Source organism: Protopterus annectens, chromosome 8.part0 (assembly GCF_019279795.1).
Source record: "Protopterus annectens isolate FY-2018-M chromosome 8.part0, PAN1.0, whole genome shotgun sequence".
NCBI lineage: Eukaryota > Metazoa > Chordata > Ceratodontiformes > Protopteridae > Protopterus > Protopterus annectens.
The window spans coordinates 799,639,140-799,659,090 of record NC_056741.1 but is presented as its reverse complement, the minus strand read 5'-3'; the positions used below and the strand labels follow the sequence as shown (position 1 = coordinate 799,659,090).

Sequence of the window (19,951 nt, the reverse complement as noted above, 5' to 3'; positions counted from 1 at the left end):
AAATGTCTGCTAAACACTACCCTGCTATATATTTCACACTGCAAACAATTCTACATCTGTACATTGCACTATATCTGTGGACGTATGTATTTAACGTACTTTAGATGCAGACCCCTTATTGTATGCCGCTGTATATAACTGATCAAGAATATATCACAAAATGTTCTGCATACTGCATAGCACCCCTAAAACTTCAAATGTCTTCACCTGTGCATTGAGAAAAACTGTTACTCTGTACATCAATTGAAATGAAATTCTGCATGACTAAAACAGTCAGTGTGTTGCAACACTGTTTACCAAAATACCTGCAATATTGTACCGCACCACATCTAATTACACAAGTCCACAACCACAAATAACAGTAGTGATGACCTCAGTATTAAGAGCAGAAAATGCAGCATTATGAAGTGTAACAAAAGGACAAATTTAGAAACAGAACAGCAAACTCAAAACAAAATGCAACAGCAATTTGCTACTGTAATGTGTTCAAAAACATTAATGGAGCAGGTTTTTGCATCAGCCTACATTTAATAAACAATGAAACTGCAAAGCATGAAACTCTAATGTTGGGCATTACTAACATGCTGCAACCCTCAATGATTCATCAAGGAAGAAGTCTTTTGCATCCACCTACATTGTATGACGTTTACAACACTGCACCACAAATCCTATAAAAGTTAACACAACAAACAGATTTTGCAGATATATACATTATCTTAACAATAACTAGCATAAATCTCCAGTTTTGCATTAATGACCATAATCAAATTCAAAATAATAGAACAGACTTGGCAAAAACCTAGATTTAATTTCCTTCCAGTAAGACAAAGTATAAAATTGGTGTCTACCAATCCTCACCCATTATAACCTGCATCAACTCACCAAGAAAAAGAGGTAGGCAAGGCAGCTGTAAACGCCACTAACTCTGGTACAAAAAAAACAAAAGGAAGGCAGGCAAACTCTACAAAACCTCCAAACTAGCCCAGCAGAAGTGCCACCATCCCAGTGTCCTAACTACGCTCCGGTTCTCCTCACTCCTCCAGCAAAAGTAGCATGTTCCAAAAGTAAACGAAAGAATAAGTGTTTTACTATAACTGTTTTTCAAGGTTTCGCAATGGTGCGAAACCCCGTTGTGATGTTGCTATCGGCTGTGTTAAGGGGAAAATCCTGTAGTGACTGGTCAATTTCTTTCTTACCTAACTGGCTTGCTTTACCTAGAAAATATCTCTTGATTGGCTTGTATACCTCAATGCTGATTAGCTCTATTTATGGTATATGAGCTCAAAAACCGGAGCCATCACTGTTCAATGCGGAACAGTGGAAAAGCACCTAAGATAGCCTTTAAATGCAGAACGTTCCACATAATCCAGAGCACTTGACTGCTCAGGTTTAAGTTTTTAATAATACAACAAATAAGAATTGATCAACAAGGGGGACATTGAGTGAATTTTTAGATGTTTGTCAATTGAAATGGCAACTGCCTCTGGATGCCACCAGGTTTCCAGGTATAAATGAGATGGTGAATTTGAATTGCATTTTAAAGATGAACCATATTTTGGGTTAAAATTATTTATTATTTACATCTGTATTTATACAGTATTATGTAACACATTTTAAATGATTTTATTGTTAACTTAAGCAATTGCATATAGCAAAAATGCATACAGAATATGTTTCCTTTAGATGGTTTTATTGGGTAATTTGATAATGAGTGAACTTGGCTGCTCATCCTCACTTTGATTAATTGGTTTGTGAATATCTTCAGTTTTTAATACTTTTAGTATCATTGCTTTGTAAAGTTTTGACTATCTGAAACTGCATCTCACAACCAAATTATTGCCGTCCACATCAATACTGTATGTGACTTGAAAATGTCAAATATTGATCCTGAGCTGTACATTCATGGGATACCCATTGAAAGTCCAGTTACAATAACTGTATTCTACAGAGCAGCATAAATTTAAATACGAGTATGGAAATATATACTAATTCTGAGACTGTGGCATTACAGATTGTTGCCAGTACTTTAAAGTACTGAGATCAAAGGGCTAATATTTATAAGAAACAGGGGTATACGAACTGTTGTGGGGTGAAAGGAAACGAAGCCTAACTGTAAAATCACTTTAGAATTGTGACAGCTAGTTTCAAAGTTTTCTGAGCATTTTTTTTTTTTTTTCGTTTTTTTGAGAGTTGCACTTTCGAAGTGTCACCACTCACAGTATTTTTGTACTTCTGAATATATTCTATTTATTAACTGGATTTGAATATTTTTGTTCTAGGCTGTATCTTTATTGTTATGGAATGTTTTCTTTGTCTATTATAGCTCTTTGTTGTGAAGCTTTTCAATCCAAATCTTTGATGAAAATGTGTTATGATCAATTAAATTTAGTCAAACAATGCAAATAAGTACATAGTAAATAAATTACATGTAAACATACATGGTCACAGTGATGTTTTATAAAGTATGAAAGAATTTATAAAAAATTGTTTGTGCTGTTTTAAAGAGTACTAAGGACAAGTTCTATCTGCATTTTAGACAGTTTCTTTAGATTTCCATTTGCTTATCCCTGCTACATCAGGTGCTTGTAAATCAAGCCACCGGAGAAACAGAACCTTCTGACACAACCTTAGTGTAGTTCTAGTATAAATTTGCAACTAATATGAATGAAGGTGTTTGGTCTTAGTTGCCTTAGATTCTGCTGTAAGTCAGCCATTTTTAAACCAGTGCTTGGTGAAGAGGTAATGGTTGAAGAGGTACATCTCTTCCTTGACTCTTCATTTTTCTAAATAGTGTAAAATTGCAGTGACATCTTGTCCTTAATTTTTTATCTAGTGGAGTGAAATGTTATTCATAATTTTTTACTAGTGGGGAGTACAATGACATTTTATCCTTTATGTAGTGTGGAAGTGCAGTGACATTTTATCCTTCATATTTAACTAGTATAGAAGTGCATTGTTTTTTATCCTTCTTTTTAATTAGCGTAGGCATACAGTGATGTTTTGCCTTCATTTTTAACTTGTATAGTGATATTTTATCCTACATTGTTGGCTAGAATAGGCATACAATGATACTTTTTTTTCTGTTTTTAATTACTGTAGGAGTGAAGTATTGCTTTTTTCCTTCAGTTTTAAAGTAGTGTGGGAGTACAGAGATATTTTAGCCTTCATTTGAACTACTATTAGAATGAAGTGATGTTTTATCCTTTATTTTTACTGGTGTAGGGATGCAATGATGTTTTATACTTCATTTCAAGTTGTATAGGAGTGCAGTGACATTTTAGCCTTCATTTTTAACTAGTGTAAAAGTACAATAATGTTTTATCCTTCATGTCCAGTTATCATAGAGTGCAACGTAATCTTAGCCTTCAATTTTTTGGCAGTGTAGTGGTATTTTGTCCTTCATTTTTAGCAGTGTAGTTGTGTTTTGTCCTTCATTTTTAGCAGTGTAGTTGTGTTTTGTCCTTCATTTGTTGACAGTGTAGTGGTGTTTTGTCCTTCATTTTTAGCAGTGTAGTTGTGTTTTGTCCTTCATTTTTGGCAGTGTAGTGGTGTTTTGTCCTTCGTTTTTGGCAGTGTAGTGGTGTTTTGTCCTTCGTTTTTGACAGTGTAGTGGTGTTTGTTTTGTCCTTCATTTTTGGCAGTGTAGTAGTGTTTTGTCCTTCGTTTTTCACAGTGTAGTGGTGTTTGTTTTGTCCTTCATTTTTGGCAGTGTAGTAGTGTTTTGTCCTTCGTTTTTCACAGTGTAGTGGTGTTTGTTTTGTCCTTCATTTTTGGCAGTGTAGTGGTGTTTGTTTTGTCCTTCATTTTTGGCAGTGTAGTAGTGTTTTGTCCTTCGTTTTTCACAGTGTAGTGGTGTTTGTTTTGTCCTTCATTTTTGGCAGTGTAGTAGTGTTTTGTCCTTCGTTTTTCACAGTGTAGTGGTGTTTGTTTTGTCCTTCATTTTTGGCAGTGTAGTGGTGTTTTGTCCTTCATTTTTGGCAGTGCAGTGGTGTTTTTTCCTTCATTTTTGGCTAGTGTAGCTGAGTAGTGATAGCCCAATAATATGCATGCTTTGATGTGAGAGGAAAGTGGCTCATTTAGACTTAGAGAGGCTTAAGAGTGCCTTCATTTAGTCCTCACCCGAATTGTAATTTGATCAGCCCTGAATGCATTGGAAAGCAATCTATGACATGTTTGATGCTGCCTTATTCTGAAAGTTTTTAGCGCTCATTTCCAAACCCTGGAAACAGCATTATGAATGAGCACCTAGTTCCCTGCTTCACTGTGTCTACTTGTTCTGTGCATCAACACTCCTAGCAGTGCTGCCACATTAACGCCATCATGTAAGTATTGGTAACCATTTTATGTCAAAGGTCATCGTAAGGATTGTTGTTGCATTATTTTCCGAAGATGAAGTGCATAACACTTCTGACTGAGTTCTGATTAGATCTTGAAACTCAGATATGTCTAGAGACCTAAGACTACTTTTCACACTGTGGCCATAAGCAGAAAGCCTATGTGCCATGGAGAGTATACCTGTTGCCATCTTTAGTTGTCTTTTACCATTAAAGTGAATGTTTGCCTGCCTTGCTTTGTCAGACTATAGATTACTGTTCAGGCAAATCTAAAGAATGGTAGCTACAGGTTTGGCTTTCTTAATTCCAACTGCAATGTCTAATGCATTTTTACATTTTTTGGCTTATTGCTTCCTGGATTTCTTTCCCCCATTGTCTGATAACATTTCATAAAAATGTTACCAACAGATGTTTGTGTGGGAGGCATGTTCTCCCTAAAGATTTTGTGGCAGGGCTTGCTATCTTGAACTGTGAACACTGGCTCTTGATGATTCTTACTGTTGATGTGACATGTTGATCTCATGTGCAAAAATGGGAAAAAGGGCTTGATGATGGATGGATGGATGGATGGAGATTCTCCCTTAACATTACTAGATTTGTTGTCTATTTTTGGGATGGGGTGTTGTGGTCTAGATGCTTGTGATCACTGTTCTATTTTTTAGCAGCAAGACAATCATCATCATCACTATCATCATCATCAGCCCACCTTTTCCCATTTCCTACATGGGTCAGGGTGTCATGTAAGCTATCACCCCATCTTTTAATTCAGTGCTACTCTCCTGCCCTTTTCAACAGTCATGCTTGACTTTGCAAGTCTTCCCTCATGTGGTTCATCCATTTCTTTGCTGGATATCCTTGTTTCCTCTTGCATTCTTCCTGAATTTCCCAAATTACCTTCATCAGATTTTCTTCTTCTTCCCTGTACCTCTTCCCAAACCACTGTAATTTGTTATCTTTGACCTTCTCTGAATTACTGTTCACATAAAATAAAGTATCTTAGTGTCATTGTTAACTACTGCAAGGAGATGCCTGATACTATATCCGTGGATGGCTTCCTACATAAATCTAGACTTTCCTCAGAAAGAAGTTTGGAGAACCTCTCAGAAAATATAAAGACTAAAAGGTATAGGAAACAGATTCAAGTCTTGTCACCAGAGACAATCCCAGTGGTATAAAATTTGCTAGTGTCCACTTACCAGAAAAAGGGCAGTGGTTAAAACCGTTGATGAGTTGAAACAATGGGGAGCAAGGAAAAAGCCCATATGCCAACTCTGTTGTTGCACACACTCAAGGGTAAGGGGATCACCCCTGACTCTGTGTGACATCCGACATGATATCTAAATATAAGCACAAATGGGACCCAGAATTTCATCAGATGGCTACCAATGAATTATCAGATGGATGAACTGCTACTGACAACCTGTGTAAGATCCATTGGAGATCACAGAAAATCAAAACATTGTCCACAGATGCTGTTGTTAGTGGCAGACAATGACATATTCCTGAAATCCTTGCAGCATCTAGTATTATCCTGCAGAAGCCTGTGTTCAGGGCAGCTGAAGGGTATGGAGGGAGGACAGTCATTCAAGTACTATAGCTCCTCCTACTACTACCACCAAATTACCCAAGTCAATTTAACAAAGGCATGTAGTGGAGGGGCTGGTCTTTGTAAGGCTCCTGCTGTTACAAAAACGGTAGTAGCAGTGACCCATGAAGTATTAAGTTTTCTTGTAAGAGTAATGAGAGCTAGATGTAGTGGGAAATCAGACAACATGGTACCGTTCAGACTCCAGGAACTCCTCAAACTCTTGCACCCATGTAACAGGAGATTTGTGTATGGTTGTAATGGATCATCTGAGGACCGGACATCCTTTTATTTGATGTCTTAAAACAGCCAGGCAGAAAAAATCCATTCTCTCCTTAGATTTAATCCAGATAATGGAGTGTGCAGCATAACGATGCAGCAGACAGTGTCATCTCACAGCAGGAGGTTATCCAGCTGGATTATCAACTGGAGTGCCTTCTGTGCAGAGTCTGCATGTCCTCACTGTGTTCGTGTGGATTTTCTCTGGGTGCTCTAGTTTCTTTTCACATTCCAAAGATGTGCAGTAGATAGATTGGACACTCTAAATTGGCCATAAGTGTGAGAATGCATGCAGGGGTGTGGTGTAGAAGAACTGCTGGGGCAGAGCTAGCCACCTGGCTGTGTAAACATTTGCTCTAGATGAGCACCACTGTTGAAGTGACACCTCCAACCTCATGTACAAAAATGAACAAAGAGATTGTGGACAGATAGATTATCCCCAAATGAGAATGAACACTCATGGCTCATGAAAGAGCATTTTAAGTAGCAGTGCTAATAAGTGAATGCAGTTTCAATTAACTTACATTCTTTCTGAAAATGATTTTAATATTTTACTGTTACTCCATATTAGTTATCACCGCCAACAGTTTTGTTTTGTAATTTTTTTATCACCATATCACACAATAACCTCACAATGCAGTAAAGCTTAGTGTCTTGAGAATTATGCTGTGCTGTGGTAAGCATAAAGCAGTGAAACACTGCTGTTTTTATTCTTTACTGCTTTAATACTGATTCCACAATGTTGCTTTAAGTTTGCTCAGTTGTTGTAGCATTAGTGGCTGACTAGAATTGTTCATACCTCTCAACCTCTTAGCTCAGGAAATCAGGACAAAGCCTAAAATAACAGAGGGACTAAAGCCCAAAAATAAGGACAGATTTTACATATGGTTCCTGTGAACTTAGAAAGTTACTAGAATAACAGGATTTGTGTTAGCATGCATTTTCTGAAGGATATAAAGTCTGAAACACATATGTATGTCATTATTTAGTGACTTCACTTCTCAGTGATTTGCCAGAAAACCACCACAGATTTTATGAGGAACAATCTGGACAGTTGCGAAGTAAGGAGTGGTTCTTACTAGAGAAAATGGGTAATGATTCTTGCAAAAAAACTTCATCAAACATAATAAACAGCTTTTCCATATTTAGAGTACGTATTGTTTTTCATTAATTTTTTTTAATTTGTTTTTAATTTGACTTTTGATAAGTGGGTTAGTCCTACAAGCATAGCCTGCTTTCTTTGGAGACCCAATATAATATTCACACTGAGTATGGATAATTTAACCAGGAAACTAGGGTAATTCCCATACTCTATTCGATAAGTGCCCTAGGATCGTTTATATCTATCCGATCTACTATTGAGTTATATAGATGTAACCTTCATATAACATCTCATCCAATGGGTGGTAGTGACACCTTGGGAGTGCAGTACCACCCCTCATGCTGCTGCTGGATAGAATAAATACCTCAACATGAATCCAAGCACCTGCTGTGGGGAGAGAACCCGAATCCTTCCGATCTTCTCATCATCAAAGCCCAGCCTCTTACATTGTTTTTGTCAAGGTTTGATCCATCAGTGTCCGGTAGATTTGTCCCAGTATGAAACATGCTCAGACTTGGCTCTAGCGACAGTTTAGGATTTGTGATATGCATATCATTAATGAATACATGCTGCATTTGAATGTTTTTATTTATTTATTTTATTTTATTTTATTTGCTTTTGGTGTGTACTCATTCTCTTCTTATCTCCCATCTGCTGCAACAAGTCGTTCTGCAGGTAGAATCTTATTTGTACCTCTCAGTGTGTTCCTGATTTCCTGTCACATCTAAACATTTTATTGGTTAATGAATGAATTAGGAGGATGTATTTTGCACACAGGGAGTGACTAGTTGAAGATCTGGCATTACCCCACACACATTCTGTGAATGAGAATGTAGTCCTGTCTTATGTTTTAAGGCATTATTGAGTGTAAATAGAGATATTAGCTTGTCTATACTGACTTCAAAGCAGACAACAGCCTTTTGGACTATGTATTGACCAAATTATTAATCCCTAAAATCTTGCTTTGCTGCAGATTAACCAATGTATACTGCATGACTGCTTCACACTAGAAGCATTACTTTTGTCATTGTAGTTAATATTGACTTTTTTTCACTTTTACAGTACTGGTATGAAGGTGAAGACTTTGGTGAAATCCTGGTGGACTTCTCCATTGTTTGGGATGGTGATTTTTACATTGACAAGCCTCCAAACTTCAAAGGTAAGGAATGAGTTTGTTAAAGTTGTCATATGCATAACAGCATTTTTGTACAATAGTGCTATCAGTTCTGCCTGTTTATAAAGCATCAGATGAATTAAATCAGTAGTCTTCAAGTGAAAGTGCCCTAGTAACTTGGTGGTAGTACTCAATACTCTGTTAAAGTGTCTTAGGTTCCGTAGGTAATACAATTAGATGGAAAGGCTTTAACTGTTTTGAATGCAGTAATGCTGTCTAACTTGCTGGTGAAGTTGCTTCTTCAGATTTTATTGCCTCTCTTCAAGGTTATTTTGAGCCTGTGCAAATTAAAAGGTGACCTAGGTAACAAATAGTATACAGATCACATTATATGCCTGGTGACTGTGGTTCCTTTTTAACTCCTATACTGTAATGCACTCAGTAACCTGCGATGGTGGTGCTGCGGTAGCGTTGTCGCCTGACAGTAAGACGCTGTCCGGTTCGATTCTCAGCTAGAGCGTCTTCTGTGTGGAGACATGCGTGAATGGGCGTACCTTCGTTGAAGGTTGTGCATCAGGCCTGGCAAGCCAGTATGTAAAAATCAACTGCCAATCATTAGCAGACCGGAGTTCCGCTGTGGCGACCCCAAACCGGGAAAAACCGAAAAACACAAACAAACTGTAATGGACTCAGTGGTAGGCCATAAGCCCTATATATAGAATCTTTATTCCTGAATTTATTGCACAGAAAGAAGCCTTGCAAAACAACAGACAGCAGTTAGGTGTTAAACTGTGGGGAATGCAGTTTTCATGGCAGTATATATCATTGAAAACTACATGATTTCAAAGTGAAAAAAATGGATGTGGATGGATCAAAACAGGAGAAATACACATATCCAGATTTTCCTGAGAAAAAACTTGAATATTCATAATAAAACTGTCACTTTGCAATGCTGTTTTCTTTCTTTAGTACACAGAAGGATGCACATAAGCTGTCTGCTAGAAGTAAATACCTGGTGTAATATGAAAGTGCTCAGCAGGACTCACAGGTGTCCTCATAAGCTGCCTGCTAGAAGTAAGTACTTGGTGTAATATAAAAGTGCTCAGCAGGACCCACAGGTTGACCTCTGTGGCAGAATTACCAGGTTAAAGGGAAGAAATTTAGATATTCAAAAATACCAGTAAAGATATAAAGCTGGGTGTTTTCTTTGACAAAAAATCCATGGTACATATTCTAATATGCCACAGCAGTTTACAGCTGATAATTTTCCTGAAGTTGTTGGCAATCAGAGTTTATCATAACAGTGATGACTATGTTTCCACATCTCTCCAGTGATGCCTGAACCTATTGTGTCATATTTTTCATAATGTACACTTGGTCTCTTTCACGCCCCACTGTACTCTGCCCCTATTTTGCTGTATGATGTCATAAGTGGTGTGCACTCAGCTCCCTTCTGTACTCCGATCATATCATACCTCTCCACATCTGTACAGTGTCCCCAGTGGTGAACTGTCAGCCTGTTCTACATCAGACTCAAGTTGTATCCCTCCTCTACTATGTGATATCCTAACTGGTACAGTATGCTTAGCTACTGATCTCAGTGTGTGTGAGCTAGAGCTATGCTAGGACTCATGTGGTTAGAAGGGAATGCATTTTGTATGGTTTTCCTCATGCTGTTATGGATTCTCAGTTGTTTTTCCACTACCTAGGAAGACAATGGAGAAGTCAAGGGTAAAGGGAGAATATTAGGTATTATGAGCTGTCGTAGTAAAGATGTGCTTCCCCCTTTAACTTTGATATCCCACCTTTAAGTCTGTTCAGTAAATTGTGGTAGAGCAAATATGCCTGCAGTACAAATCTTGAAGGGCATAAAAAGTGTTTTCATCCTAGCTGTTTGAACTTGTTGTAACATCCATGCCAGCTGTGAGATTGTTTGTTCACGTTCCAAGCCTGCTTATTACTAGTCTTGCTGTAGATGAAACCACTGCAGACTAGGACTGAAGCTGATGCCATTTTTTTTAAACAGTAGCAAATATGTTCTTGTCTGGTAAAATTTGTGTTTCTTTTTTTCTTGACCTATTTTCCAAAACAGCTCTATTGTATAAGTGCTCGGCCCAGCGAGAGAGTTGTGGTCTTTGTCTGAAGGCTGACCCACGCTTTGAGTGTGGTTGGTGTCTTGATGAGAAGAAATGCCTGCTTCGCCAACACTGCCCTTCCCCGGATTTCAGCTGGATGCATCTGAGCAAACGGAACATCCGATGTAGCAACCCACGCATCAGTAAGGTATACAGACATCCATTTATGCGTTAAATGCAAAAAAAAGAATTTAAATAAAGATGTCAGCGGCATTTCTGTCCAGGCGAAGACAGGACTAAGTTATGGTATCTCATTTACCAGTTACACAGTTTATGCAATAGTTCACACATACTTATTATCTGTGAGTATTTTTTTAGCAAACATTTCTTTAGATGTAAACAGTAATGTGCCCCTTTCAGTACTGGTAAAGCAAATATTCTAGTACATATGGGAATATGGGACTGAATCAGTAAAGCATAAGTGAGCCTTTAAGATGATTTGTAGAAAATTTAGGATATTTCCTATAAAATCTGATTGTTGGTACAACTAGTGATGGAGTCAGTTCTACATTTCAGCAAAAGAGGGACTTCTTGCTGCAATGTAGAACTGAGTTTGAATTCTAAAGCAACTCAGCAGACAGTTAAAGTTAGAATATTTCTGCAAGGTTTGTAAAACACCTTCCTGTTTCCTTTTGTTAAAAAACCTGAACATTAACACTCCTCTACTGGTTTTATCCATCCTTGACTCTTCTGGAATCTGCCTTGAAAGAGTCATGGCCTGGGATGTAGCCTAACTGTTATAACATAGAGAGGACTGCTGATACATAGTGGTTCTTTAGTGTCTGTACTAACCTGCTACCAAAGATACTGAACAAATCAAAGAAAAAAGTAAATAGATAAAGCTGTGCAGTGCTTCCAGAGTCCTCACTTCTTCTTTTGACTAACTCACAGCAATATAGCAGCTATATAAGTTATCCTTTCCCAAGACAGTTTTATAAGTTTTGGACATAGACTATGCAGTTTATTGTCCAAACAGGTTATGTACTCACAAACCAAATGCCAGATTCCCCTGCCCTCAACACATCCACAAAACACATGCATACCCCCAACTTGTAAGTGGCTATTTACATTAATAAGGTAATAATCTGAACACTAATAATATTCCCGGTACTGGAAATTACCCTTAGGCCACATGATTAATGCATTTAACTTAGCACCTCTTGGCAGCATGACAAACAGACTAGTTAAATTAGTTCCTGCATGCAGTGAAGCAGAAACAGTGTTAACTCATACATTTGTAAATGGATTTTTCTCAAGTTTCTGGCCCTGGCCTCCTCTAGTTTTTTATGTAGCAGACAATGTGGTAGACATCTCCAATGCAGCTCAAACCACTGTAGTATATTTCAGGACTAAACTCCCTGCACAGATGGCACCCATCTTGTAATCATTCTGTATCCTATATAAAAAATGCTCCCCAGCAGTATACATTCTAACAGCTTAGCAATAAGTGTTCTGGAATGTTTACATATCCCTTCCACCAAGGAATCCAGTCCACATGTTTTACTGGAGCAAACTGCCAGCAAACTATGACTTCAAATCTATGCTTACCGTTTTGTTTTTTTTTCAAATACATACCCACTGCACCTCCCATACCTGTTCAGTGAGGTAGAGAAGTGTCTGCTGTTTACTTTTCCACTGTGTGTGTGTGTGTGTGTGTGTGTGTGTGTGTGTGTGTGTGTGTGTGTGTGTGTGTGGGCTGAGTATAGTTTTGAGAGCATTACTAGCTTACCCTGTTTTAGGACATGATAATTTACATGTGTATTCACAGGCAGCTATCAAAACAAAGTCTTTGTTTTGCCATTTTAAACATGATAAAAAAAGTCTGTCAAAACCAAAACGTCAGATGCTTTTTGACTGACCTAAATTTGTAGTAGAGTAATGTTCCTAGAGTTTTCTCTTCTATACTCAACTGGAGATGGGTCATTTATTAGCTGTTTTGGAGACTATTTTTCAGATCCTTTCTCCTTTGCATTTTCCTCCATTTTGATGAAACTCTTCAGAGCCTACTTCATTTGCTTAAAAAGAATCCAACAGACTGTTGTTGAGCCATTGACTTTTACAGGAAAAGTATGCATGATTTAAGTAAATTGTAAAGTAGGCTGAAAATATCAAAGAACAGAGCTAAATTTTATTGTTGTTGTTGTTATTGGATCAATATTTGAAGGATCACGTAGATGATTTCCAAAGTAATGAAAAACCGAGTCTCATACTATAGTCATCTTTAACTCGATAAGGGCTGAGATAGCCATCAAAGCAGTGTGACCATTTGATATAAACTCTAGGTTTCCATTCACTAGAGACTTGCAAATATCAAAAGTGTGAACAAAAAATGAAAAGAGCTTTGTGCTGCCACCTCCAAACTGTATGTAGTTGTTCAGCAAGGTAGTACTCTAATAGGTAAGGACCACTATTTAGGTTTATTACTTCCTTACCACTGACTTAGCACTACCCTTTATTGTAAGTCTACAGGTGGACCCTGCCACTGAACAGGAGTACAGGCTGTATCTCTGGACATTTTGCAGAAGGCATTTGTAACTTGACCATTCCTGCGGTACTAGAGAGAGAGAGAGAGTGAAAGTCAGAGAAAGAGAATGTAGACACAATGAAAACAAATAGATTATGCATGTTTCATATGTTATTCAATTTAGCAGTGACCTTGGGCTTCTGTGTGTCTGTTAGAACTATAGAGAAGCTTGCCTAAAGAGAAGAACAACCATTTTTGGAGCTTAATTTCGGATTCCAATAGATTTAGGAAAATCTGCAAGAATTATTACATCCTTGGCCACAGCAACAGACTGGTGCGTAATTTTTATTATAAGCTTGTGAAAGGATTAACAGGAAATTAACAGAAGAATGAACATATATAACCCTTTCCTGAGCAAGTAAAATTTCCCCCTTCCTCTCAAACCCTCCCAGAAATGAAATAGGAAAAGACATTTGTCTATCTCAACTATAATAAGGCCTTCCTTCAATAGTATATGGCTCAAAATGAAGTTATACTCTCATTCAAACACTCACCAGTAAAATATGCAGGTTCATCAAACATTAACCAAAAGAAGAACTCCACTGGAAAAACACCAAAAAAAGCAAAATGTCTGCCTGTCAAACAAAAGAAAACTACTACAAAATCAAACTTTCTCTACACTAGCTTCCAGATTAACATAAGACTCCCCAGCCTACAACCTTAGAAACCTTGAAGATTTTGCATCTTCATTGCAGGTCCATCAAACTGAACTCCAATGCATAATCACTACTTCATTGTACTAGGTCTCAGAACCTAGGAATTCATAGCAATCTCACTTAAAGACATATTCTATCACACAAAATTTCATTCTCAGCTTAAAGTTCACCTCCGAAAATGATAAAATGCCAGTGTGATATCTCAAATCATATAATCTAATCAAGTCATAAACTGATGCATTTCTAATGCTTTCTGCATTAACCCTCTGAAACTCTGTTCATAGTATTGCACTGCTAAAGTACTTTAAGCTCCAGGACTGTATTACACCCACTTTCAGCTGTTTATATAATCCTCTGTTAAAAGGTATATTCATTTGTATATGATGATATGTAGGCAGCCGCAGTGGTGCAGTGGTTAGCATTGTCACCTCACAGCAAGACGTTCTCTGGTTCAATTCTCGTCTGGGGTGCCTTCTGTGCAGAGTCTGGGTACTCCAGTATCCTTCCACACTCCAAAGACATAGAGCAGGTGGATTGGACACTGTAAATTGGCCCTAGGAGCAAGTGTGTGTGCAAGTGAGTGGTACGGATGAACTACCGAGGCAGGGCTAGCCATCACGTGGTGTAAACCTTGGCTTGAGATGATTGTCACTGTTGAAGTGACACCCCAACCCCACATGCATAAATGGGAAAAGGGGTTGAGGATGGACGGAAGGATGGATATGTAGCAATGCAATTCATGTTTTACGAACCTGCTCAGCTGTCTGTAGAACTATATAGAAATTGGATACATGCATGTATGTTTATTTCTATTACTGTATTTAATTTCTCTATATTCTCATTCTATACCACTTGCAATATTATTTCTGTAATTGTCCTACATTAATGCTTTCCCAGGCTCAGATGAGAATTGCTTAGTTGTGATCAGTGCTCTACCCTAAATAAATAAATACCCCCATCCAAAACAGAAGAATTACCATTGGACTGCCGTCAATTTGGCCTGGGAGTATTTTAGTGCTCTAGTCACCCTTAACTAAAAGATAGCGTAGTGCCCTTAATTATATAATTAAACATCAGAGGATTGGTGCTTGCTGTGAAATGGACCTTAATGTTTTCTGTGTTGGTGTTAAACAGAGGTTAGCTGCATTGCTGGGAGTGGCAGAAAAGTAGACTAATTTAAATAGAAGAAAAGGAGGAGTGGCAAATTAAGGGAGCACATTGATCATTCATTCATTTATTTATTTAATTTTATTTATTTATTCATTTAGTTTAACTTTGAAACTGCATTCTTCATTTGCTTAGATCCTCTTTTTTTTTTGTGGTTACAGATCCGCCCTGCCACAGGCCCAAAAGAAGGGGGAACAAAAGTAACGATCATTGGTGAGAATCTTGGCCTTCACTTTCGAGAAATCATGTATGGAGTTCGTGTGGCTGGTGTAAGGTGCATTCCAATTGTTAATGAATACATCAGTGCAGAAAGGTGAGAAAAAAGTATGATTTTTAATGGAAGATGCACAGTCTTTATTATTTATTGAATTACTGCAATGATCAGATATGCTTGTTGGAAAGTCTCGTGTTGTAGAGAAGGGGGCAATCCACTCTTAAGTAATGCTGGCTTTTCTTCATCTTAGTGCATTGTGCAGAAATTTCCTGACAGTGAAGACTTGTACAACACAGTCTGTGACACAGTATGTGTCTTGCTGACATGGTGAGCATGGTATTTTCATATGTAAATGCCTTCATGGAAGCAGGGATTATAGAATTATCAGGAACCTTTCTGAGAGACAGAGCCATAACTTGGCACAAGATCCAACTGCTACTTACTTTTTTGATTGTATTTACTGGACAACACCTTAGGAATCGTGTCAAAAAACAAACAAAGCTTGATAAACAGAACTACTTTCTAGATATACAAAATAAACACTCCAATAACTCCCAAAAGTTCTGGCATGCAATAAACCCCCTATTAAAACCTGGTAAAACCACCACTCCAGCTACCACCTCCACCTCTACAAAGACAGATAGTGATATAGCCTCCCAATTTAATCACCACTTTTTTGAATCCATTAAATCACTATGAACTCAACTTTCCAAAAATAGCTACTCATCCCTACCAACAACTCCTAACAACTCACCTCCCTTTACATTCTCTCCTGTCCCAACCTCAACAATAAAAAAATACCTCTTAAAACTTAAACCCACTACTCTTGCAGCAGATGGTATACCTGCTCATTTCTTCAAAATGGCTGCCAACTCTCTATCCTACCCAGTCTTAATCTTAATCAACCGCTCCATACAGGAGTCCCACATCCCTCAACTATGGAAAATCTCTTCATAAGGGTGGGAATTCCTATGATTTCTTTAACTATCGCTTCATAGCCATTCTGTCTCCTTTATCAAAGATACTTTAGAAATGCATACACTGTCAGGGCATGTATTTCCTAGACTCTAGCAATTTTTTCTCCTCTACACAACATGGTTTCTGCCCTCACCACAGCACAACTTCATCCTTTCCCTCTTTCACAAACCTGGTTAACCAACATAGAAATAACAACAGATTTGTATCTGCTATATTCATGGACCTGTCCAAAGCATTTGACATGGTTTCCCACAACATTCTAATAGATACTCTTACCTCCCTGCCCTTTGCCCTTAACACTTTTGCATGGTTTAAAAACTATCCAATAGATGACAACAAGCTCTCCAGTGGCAAGGAGTTGTATCATCTTTACTCCCAACTACCACTGGTGTACCTCAAGGTTCCATACTCGGTCCACTCCTCTTTTCTGTCTTTACCAATAATCTACATACCTCTACCCTACAGGCTTCACTCATACAGTATGCAGACGATTCCACCCTGATCTGCTTCGCCCCAAATCTCACCACCCTACAGCATCTCGCCCAGAAATCTTTTACCTCAGTACAAAGATGGATCACAGATATTCAATTTATCTTAAATCTCAACAAAATGAAACTACTTCTGTTTACCCCAAACAAATCAAAAAACACTCCACTCCCCTTCTCTGTCTCCTCCAATAATGGAACTGTCATTTCACCCTCTCTCCCCACCAAGCTGCTTGGCATCAAAATAGATAACAACCTACACTTTGATATCTATATCTCTCAAACTATTAAAAAGGTACACAAAAAAATGGGGTCCCTATACAGACAAAAAGACTTTGTATCAGATCAAGCTCAGGTCACTCTAGCTCAAACCCACCTTCTTTCCACATTAATGTATGCAGCACCTATTCTCACCTTAAGGTGTTTGCCTTGCAAACACAAGGTGCAAGGTTTGAGTCTCACAAGAAATAATTGGCTAGGCTTAAAATGGCTCACAAGGGCAGTTAGCCTAGTGCTAACCTATGAACCTTGTATATTACTATGAACCTATGTAAGAAAATCTGACCTGGAGACACTTGAGCCGTGTTATAACAAAATCGCCAAGTTTAAAAATATTCCCTCTTTAGAACACACCATTGTATACCTCTTAGGCAACTTCAGTGGCTTGAGCTCCAACAGTTATTAACCTACCACCAACTAGGCATAGCTTATAACAACCTAAAATATCCTGAAAATACTCCAGCCCTTAGGGAACTACTGACTAACTACATTCCAAATCGACCACTTCACTCTTCCAACAAATCACTCCTCTCTATCTCCACAGTCAACAACACAGCAGGTAAAGCTCTGTTTTCTTACAGTATAGCAAAAAGTTGGAATAATCTCCCTCCCTCTGTGACGTCTGCACCTAATACCAAACAATTCAAAAACTCCCTTAAGGCTCATCTTATTAGCTCTTGGCTACGCCCATGTGTCACTTAATCCTAGTGTAGCTACCACCATCTTTCTCTCTTCTCTCCAGTTATCAGACCCTCGGTAAAAATGGAAGCAACAAATGGTATCCCTTGACATTTGGAAATGTTGTTGTGATCTCTGTCTGTATATTTGATGACTAACTTAATGTTCACTTGTATATATTGCTGATATGATCTTTCTTTGCGTACTGTTCTATTATGCACAAAATACTGCTCAATAACAAAGTCTTTACTTTACATTATGTATTACTATCATTGTCTGTTGTATTAATTAAGTGGAGCTTTTCTCCCCGGGCCTCTACTGTAAATGGACCTCGTCTAGTCAGATCATCCCGGTTAACAAATGTAAAATAAATAAATAAGTGTTGATGAACTCACAGCAAAGTTTTCTGAATATTTTTGACTCGTAACAGATGAATCTCATCTTTTTGGTTCCCTCTGCAATGGAGTCCTGTTATGATTTACTCTTCAAAGAAGCATGTCTCAGCAGAAATTTTTGTATTTTCCAATGTCTTGCCTCAGGGTCTGTACTCTTCTTGCTGGAGCATACCATGATATCATTTGTAGTATCTAGTGACAAAGATCACCAGTGACTCTAGTAAATCTGCCTCACATCCAGGAACCCTGTGCATTATGAAAAGTGAGTTACAGGATGAACAAGTACATAAACTACAAAATAGATGTGCGGAGATAGTTGTCCCCAGCATTAAGGTAGAGGACTGACTTTGCTTCCTTGTTATTTGTGAAAAATGAAAAATAAAAACACTTACTGCCTTCAATGGTCATTCTGTAAATAAATTCAAATTCACAGAAAAAAACAGTGAGTAAAGGTCAGGAACTTACACACTAAAAAACAGACTGGTAATATGAACTATAGTATGAAACTCCAGAAAAACAAAAGACAAAGCAATGTGCACCAGTCAGTGGTGATGACGTAGAAGGAGACAGGAGAGGTGATAACCTCGAGTTCATATTAAAAATACAGACGTTTACTTACCCGAACACCTAAATGCCGACACATATTTCACAAACCACAAATACACCAAACGCCCTAAACTGCGAAATTCAAAAACTTGAAATGTCGTACTTGTCCCGTCCCACAGCCCGCTACATACTACCTACACAAACAAACTAAATAAACCACATACATACACTAACCAAAACCCTACTTCTAACCCTAAACTAAACCCTACTTCTAACCCTACACTAAATCTTGCATATACCACCATGTATGCACTTAACTTAACCCGCACCCTAACCCTAAGGTCCATAACTATCACACACTTACCTTAAAAAGCTATACCCAAACAAGCTAAATAATCCATGCACATACACTTAAAAAACCCTACTTCTAACCCTACACTAAATCTAACATACATTACCATCTATGCACTTACCTTAACCCGCACCCTAACCCTAAGGTCCGTAACTATCGCACACTTACGGAGCTATACCGCAGAAGCGCCAACCATGACGATTTGACATTTCGGATTTCACACTTCAGGACAATCGAAGTTTTTGCGGTTCGATGAAGACGTGTCAGCGTTTAGGTGTTCGGGTAAGTAAACATTCGTGTTTTTAATATGAACCCATAACCTGACACCAGTTGTTTTGTGTTTGTGTGTGTTTGTTGTGGTTTTGAATATTGCCATTCCTGTGCTAATCATAAGGTCAGTTTGTGTGCAATATGTCCTTCAGACTTCCAGCAAAGGCTTGAAAGCTCTACTCAGGCTTTGGGAAGTAGAGTTTAGAGAGTGTCTCCTACCTCTCCCATGGCCTGTGGACCTGCAAGTTATTGGATTTTAAAGCATTCATTTATAACTGATGCAATTTGACCATGCAGTCGTCGGAATTCTCCATTAAACAATTGAATCCAACATCAGTACAGTGCCCTTTATAGTCTTCTTATGAAGAGGCTCCTCTTCTATTATTTTCTTATCTATATGTTGTGGGGTCCATCACCCAGTCACTGAGTGCTTTCTTGGAAGTTGCCATTGCCTCAAGCACATCAAATGAGAACGGGACTCACTGTGCTGGAGCTAGTACACAAAGTATGCTTACCTCCAATCTAAATCCACCTAAGAAAGGAATTAAGAGACTTCCAAGGTTCTTGCTTCTGAGACAGAAAAGGATGACAATCTGTGCACTGTATATACCTACATTCAATGGCTCTTATTTTAGAGAAGTACTTTTGATGTCCTCTGCCAGCTGGCCAGTGTATTTACTGAGGAAGAAATCTTTTAGACCTTAGTCACCCCCCCCCCCCCACACACACACACACACAGAAGCTATTTATAAGGATGGTAACCTTTGTATCCTGGGAGCAAAGAGGCATCTGAGCTAAGTATCCAAGAAGAGATTGTAGCCTCTTCAGTTCCACAACCTTCTCTGAGATTACATCACC

General features: G+C 38.2%; 1 protein-coding gene across 1 annotated transcript in view; it reads left to right on the top strand.

Annotated features, from left to right (window-relative positions):
* Positions 1 to 19,951, top strand: part of PLXNA3 (plexin A3) — a 1,436,523-nt gene that overhangs the window by 1,124,294 nt on the left and 292,278 nt on the right. The window contains exons 11-13 of the mRNA XM_044080266.1: positions 8,363 to 8,459; positions 10,507 to 10,697; positions 15,058 to 15,209. Coding sequence (XP_043936201.1) covers positions 8,363 to 8,459; positions 10,507 to 10,697; positions 15,058 to 15,209 — 440 coding nt within the window. The remainder of the gene's footprint in view (positions 1 to 8,362; positions 8,460 to 10,506; positions 10,698 to 15,057; positions 15,210 to 19,951) is intronic.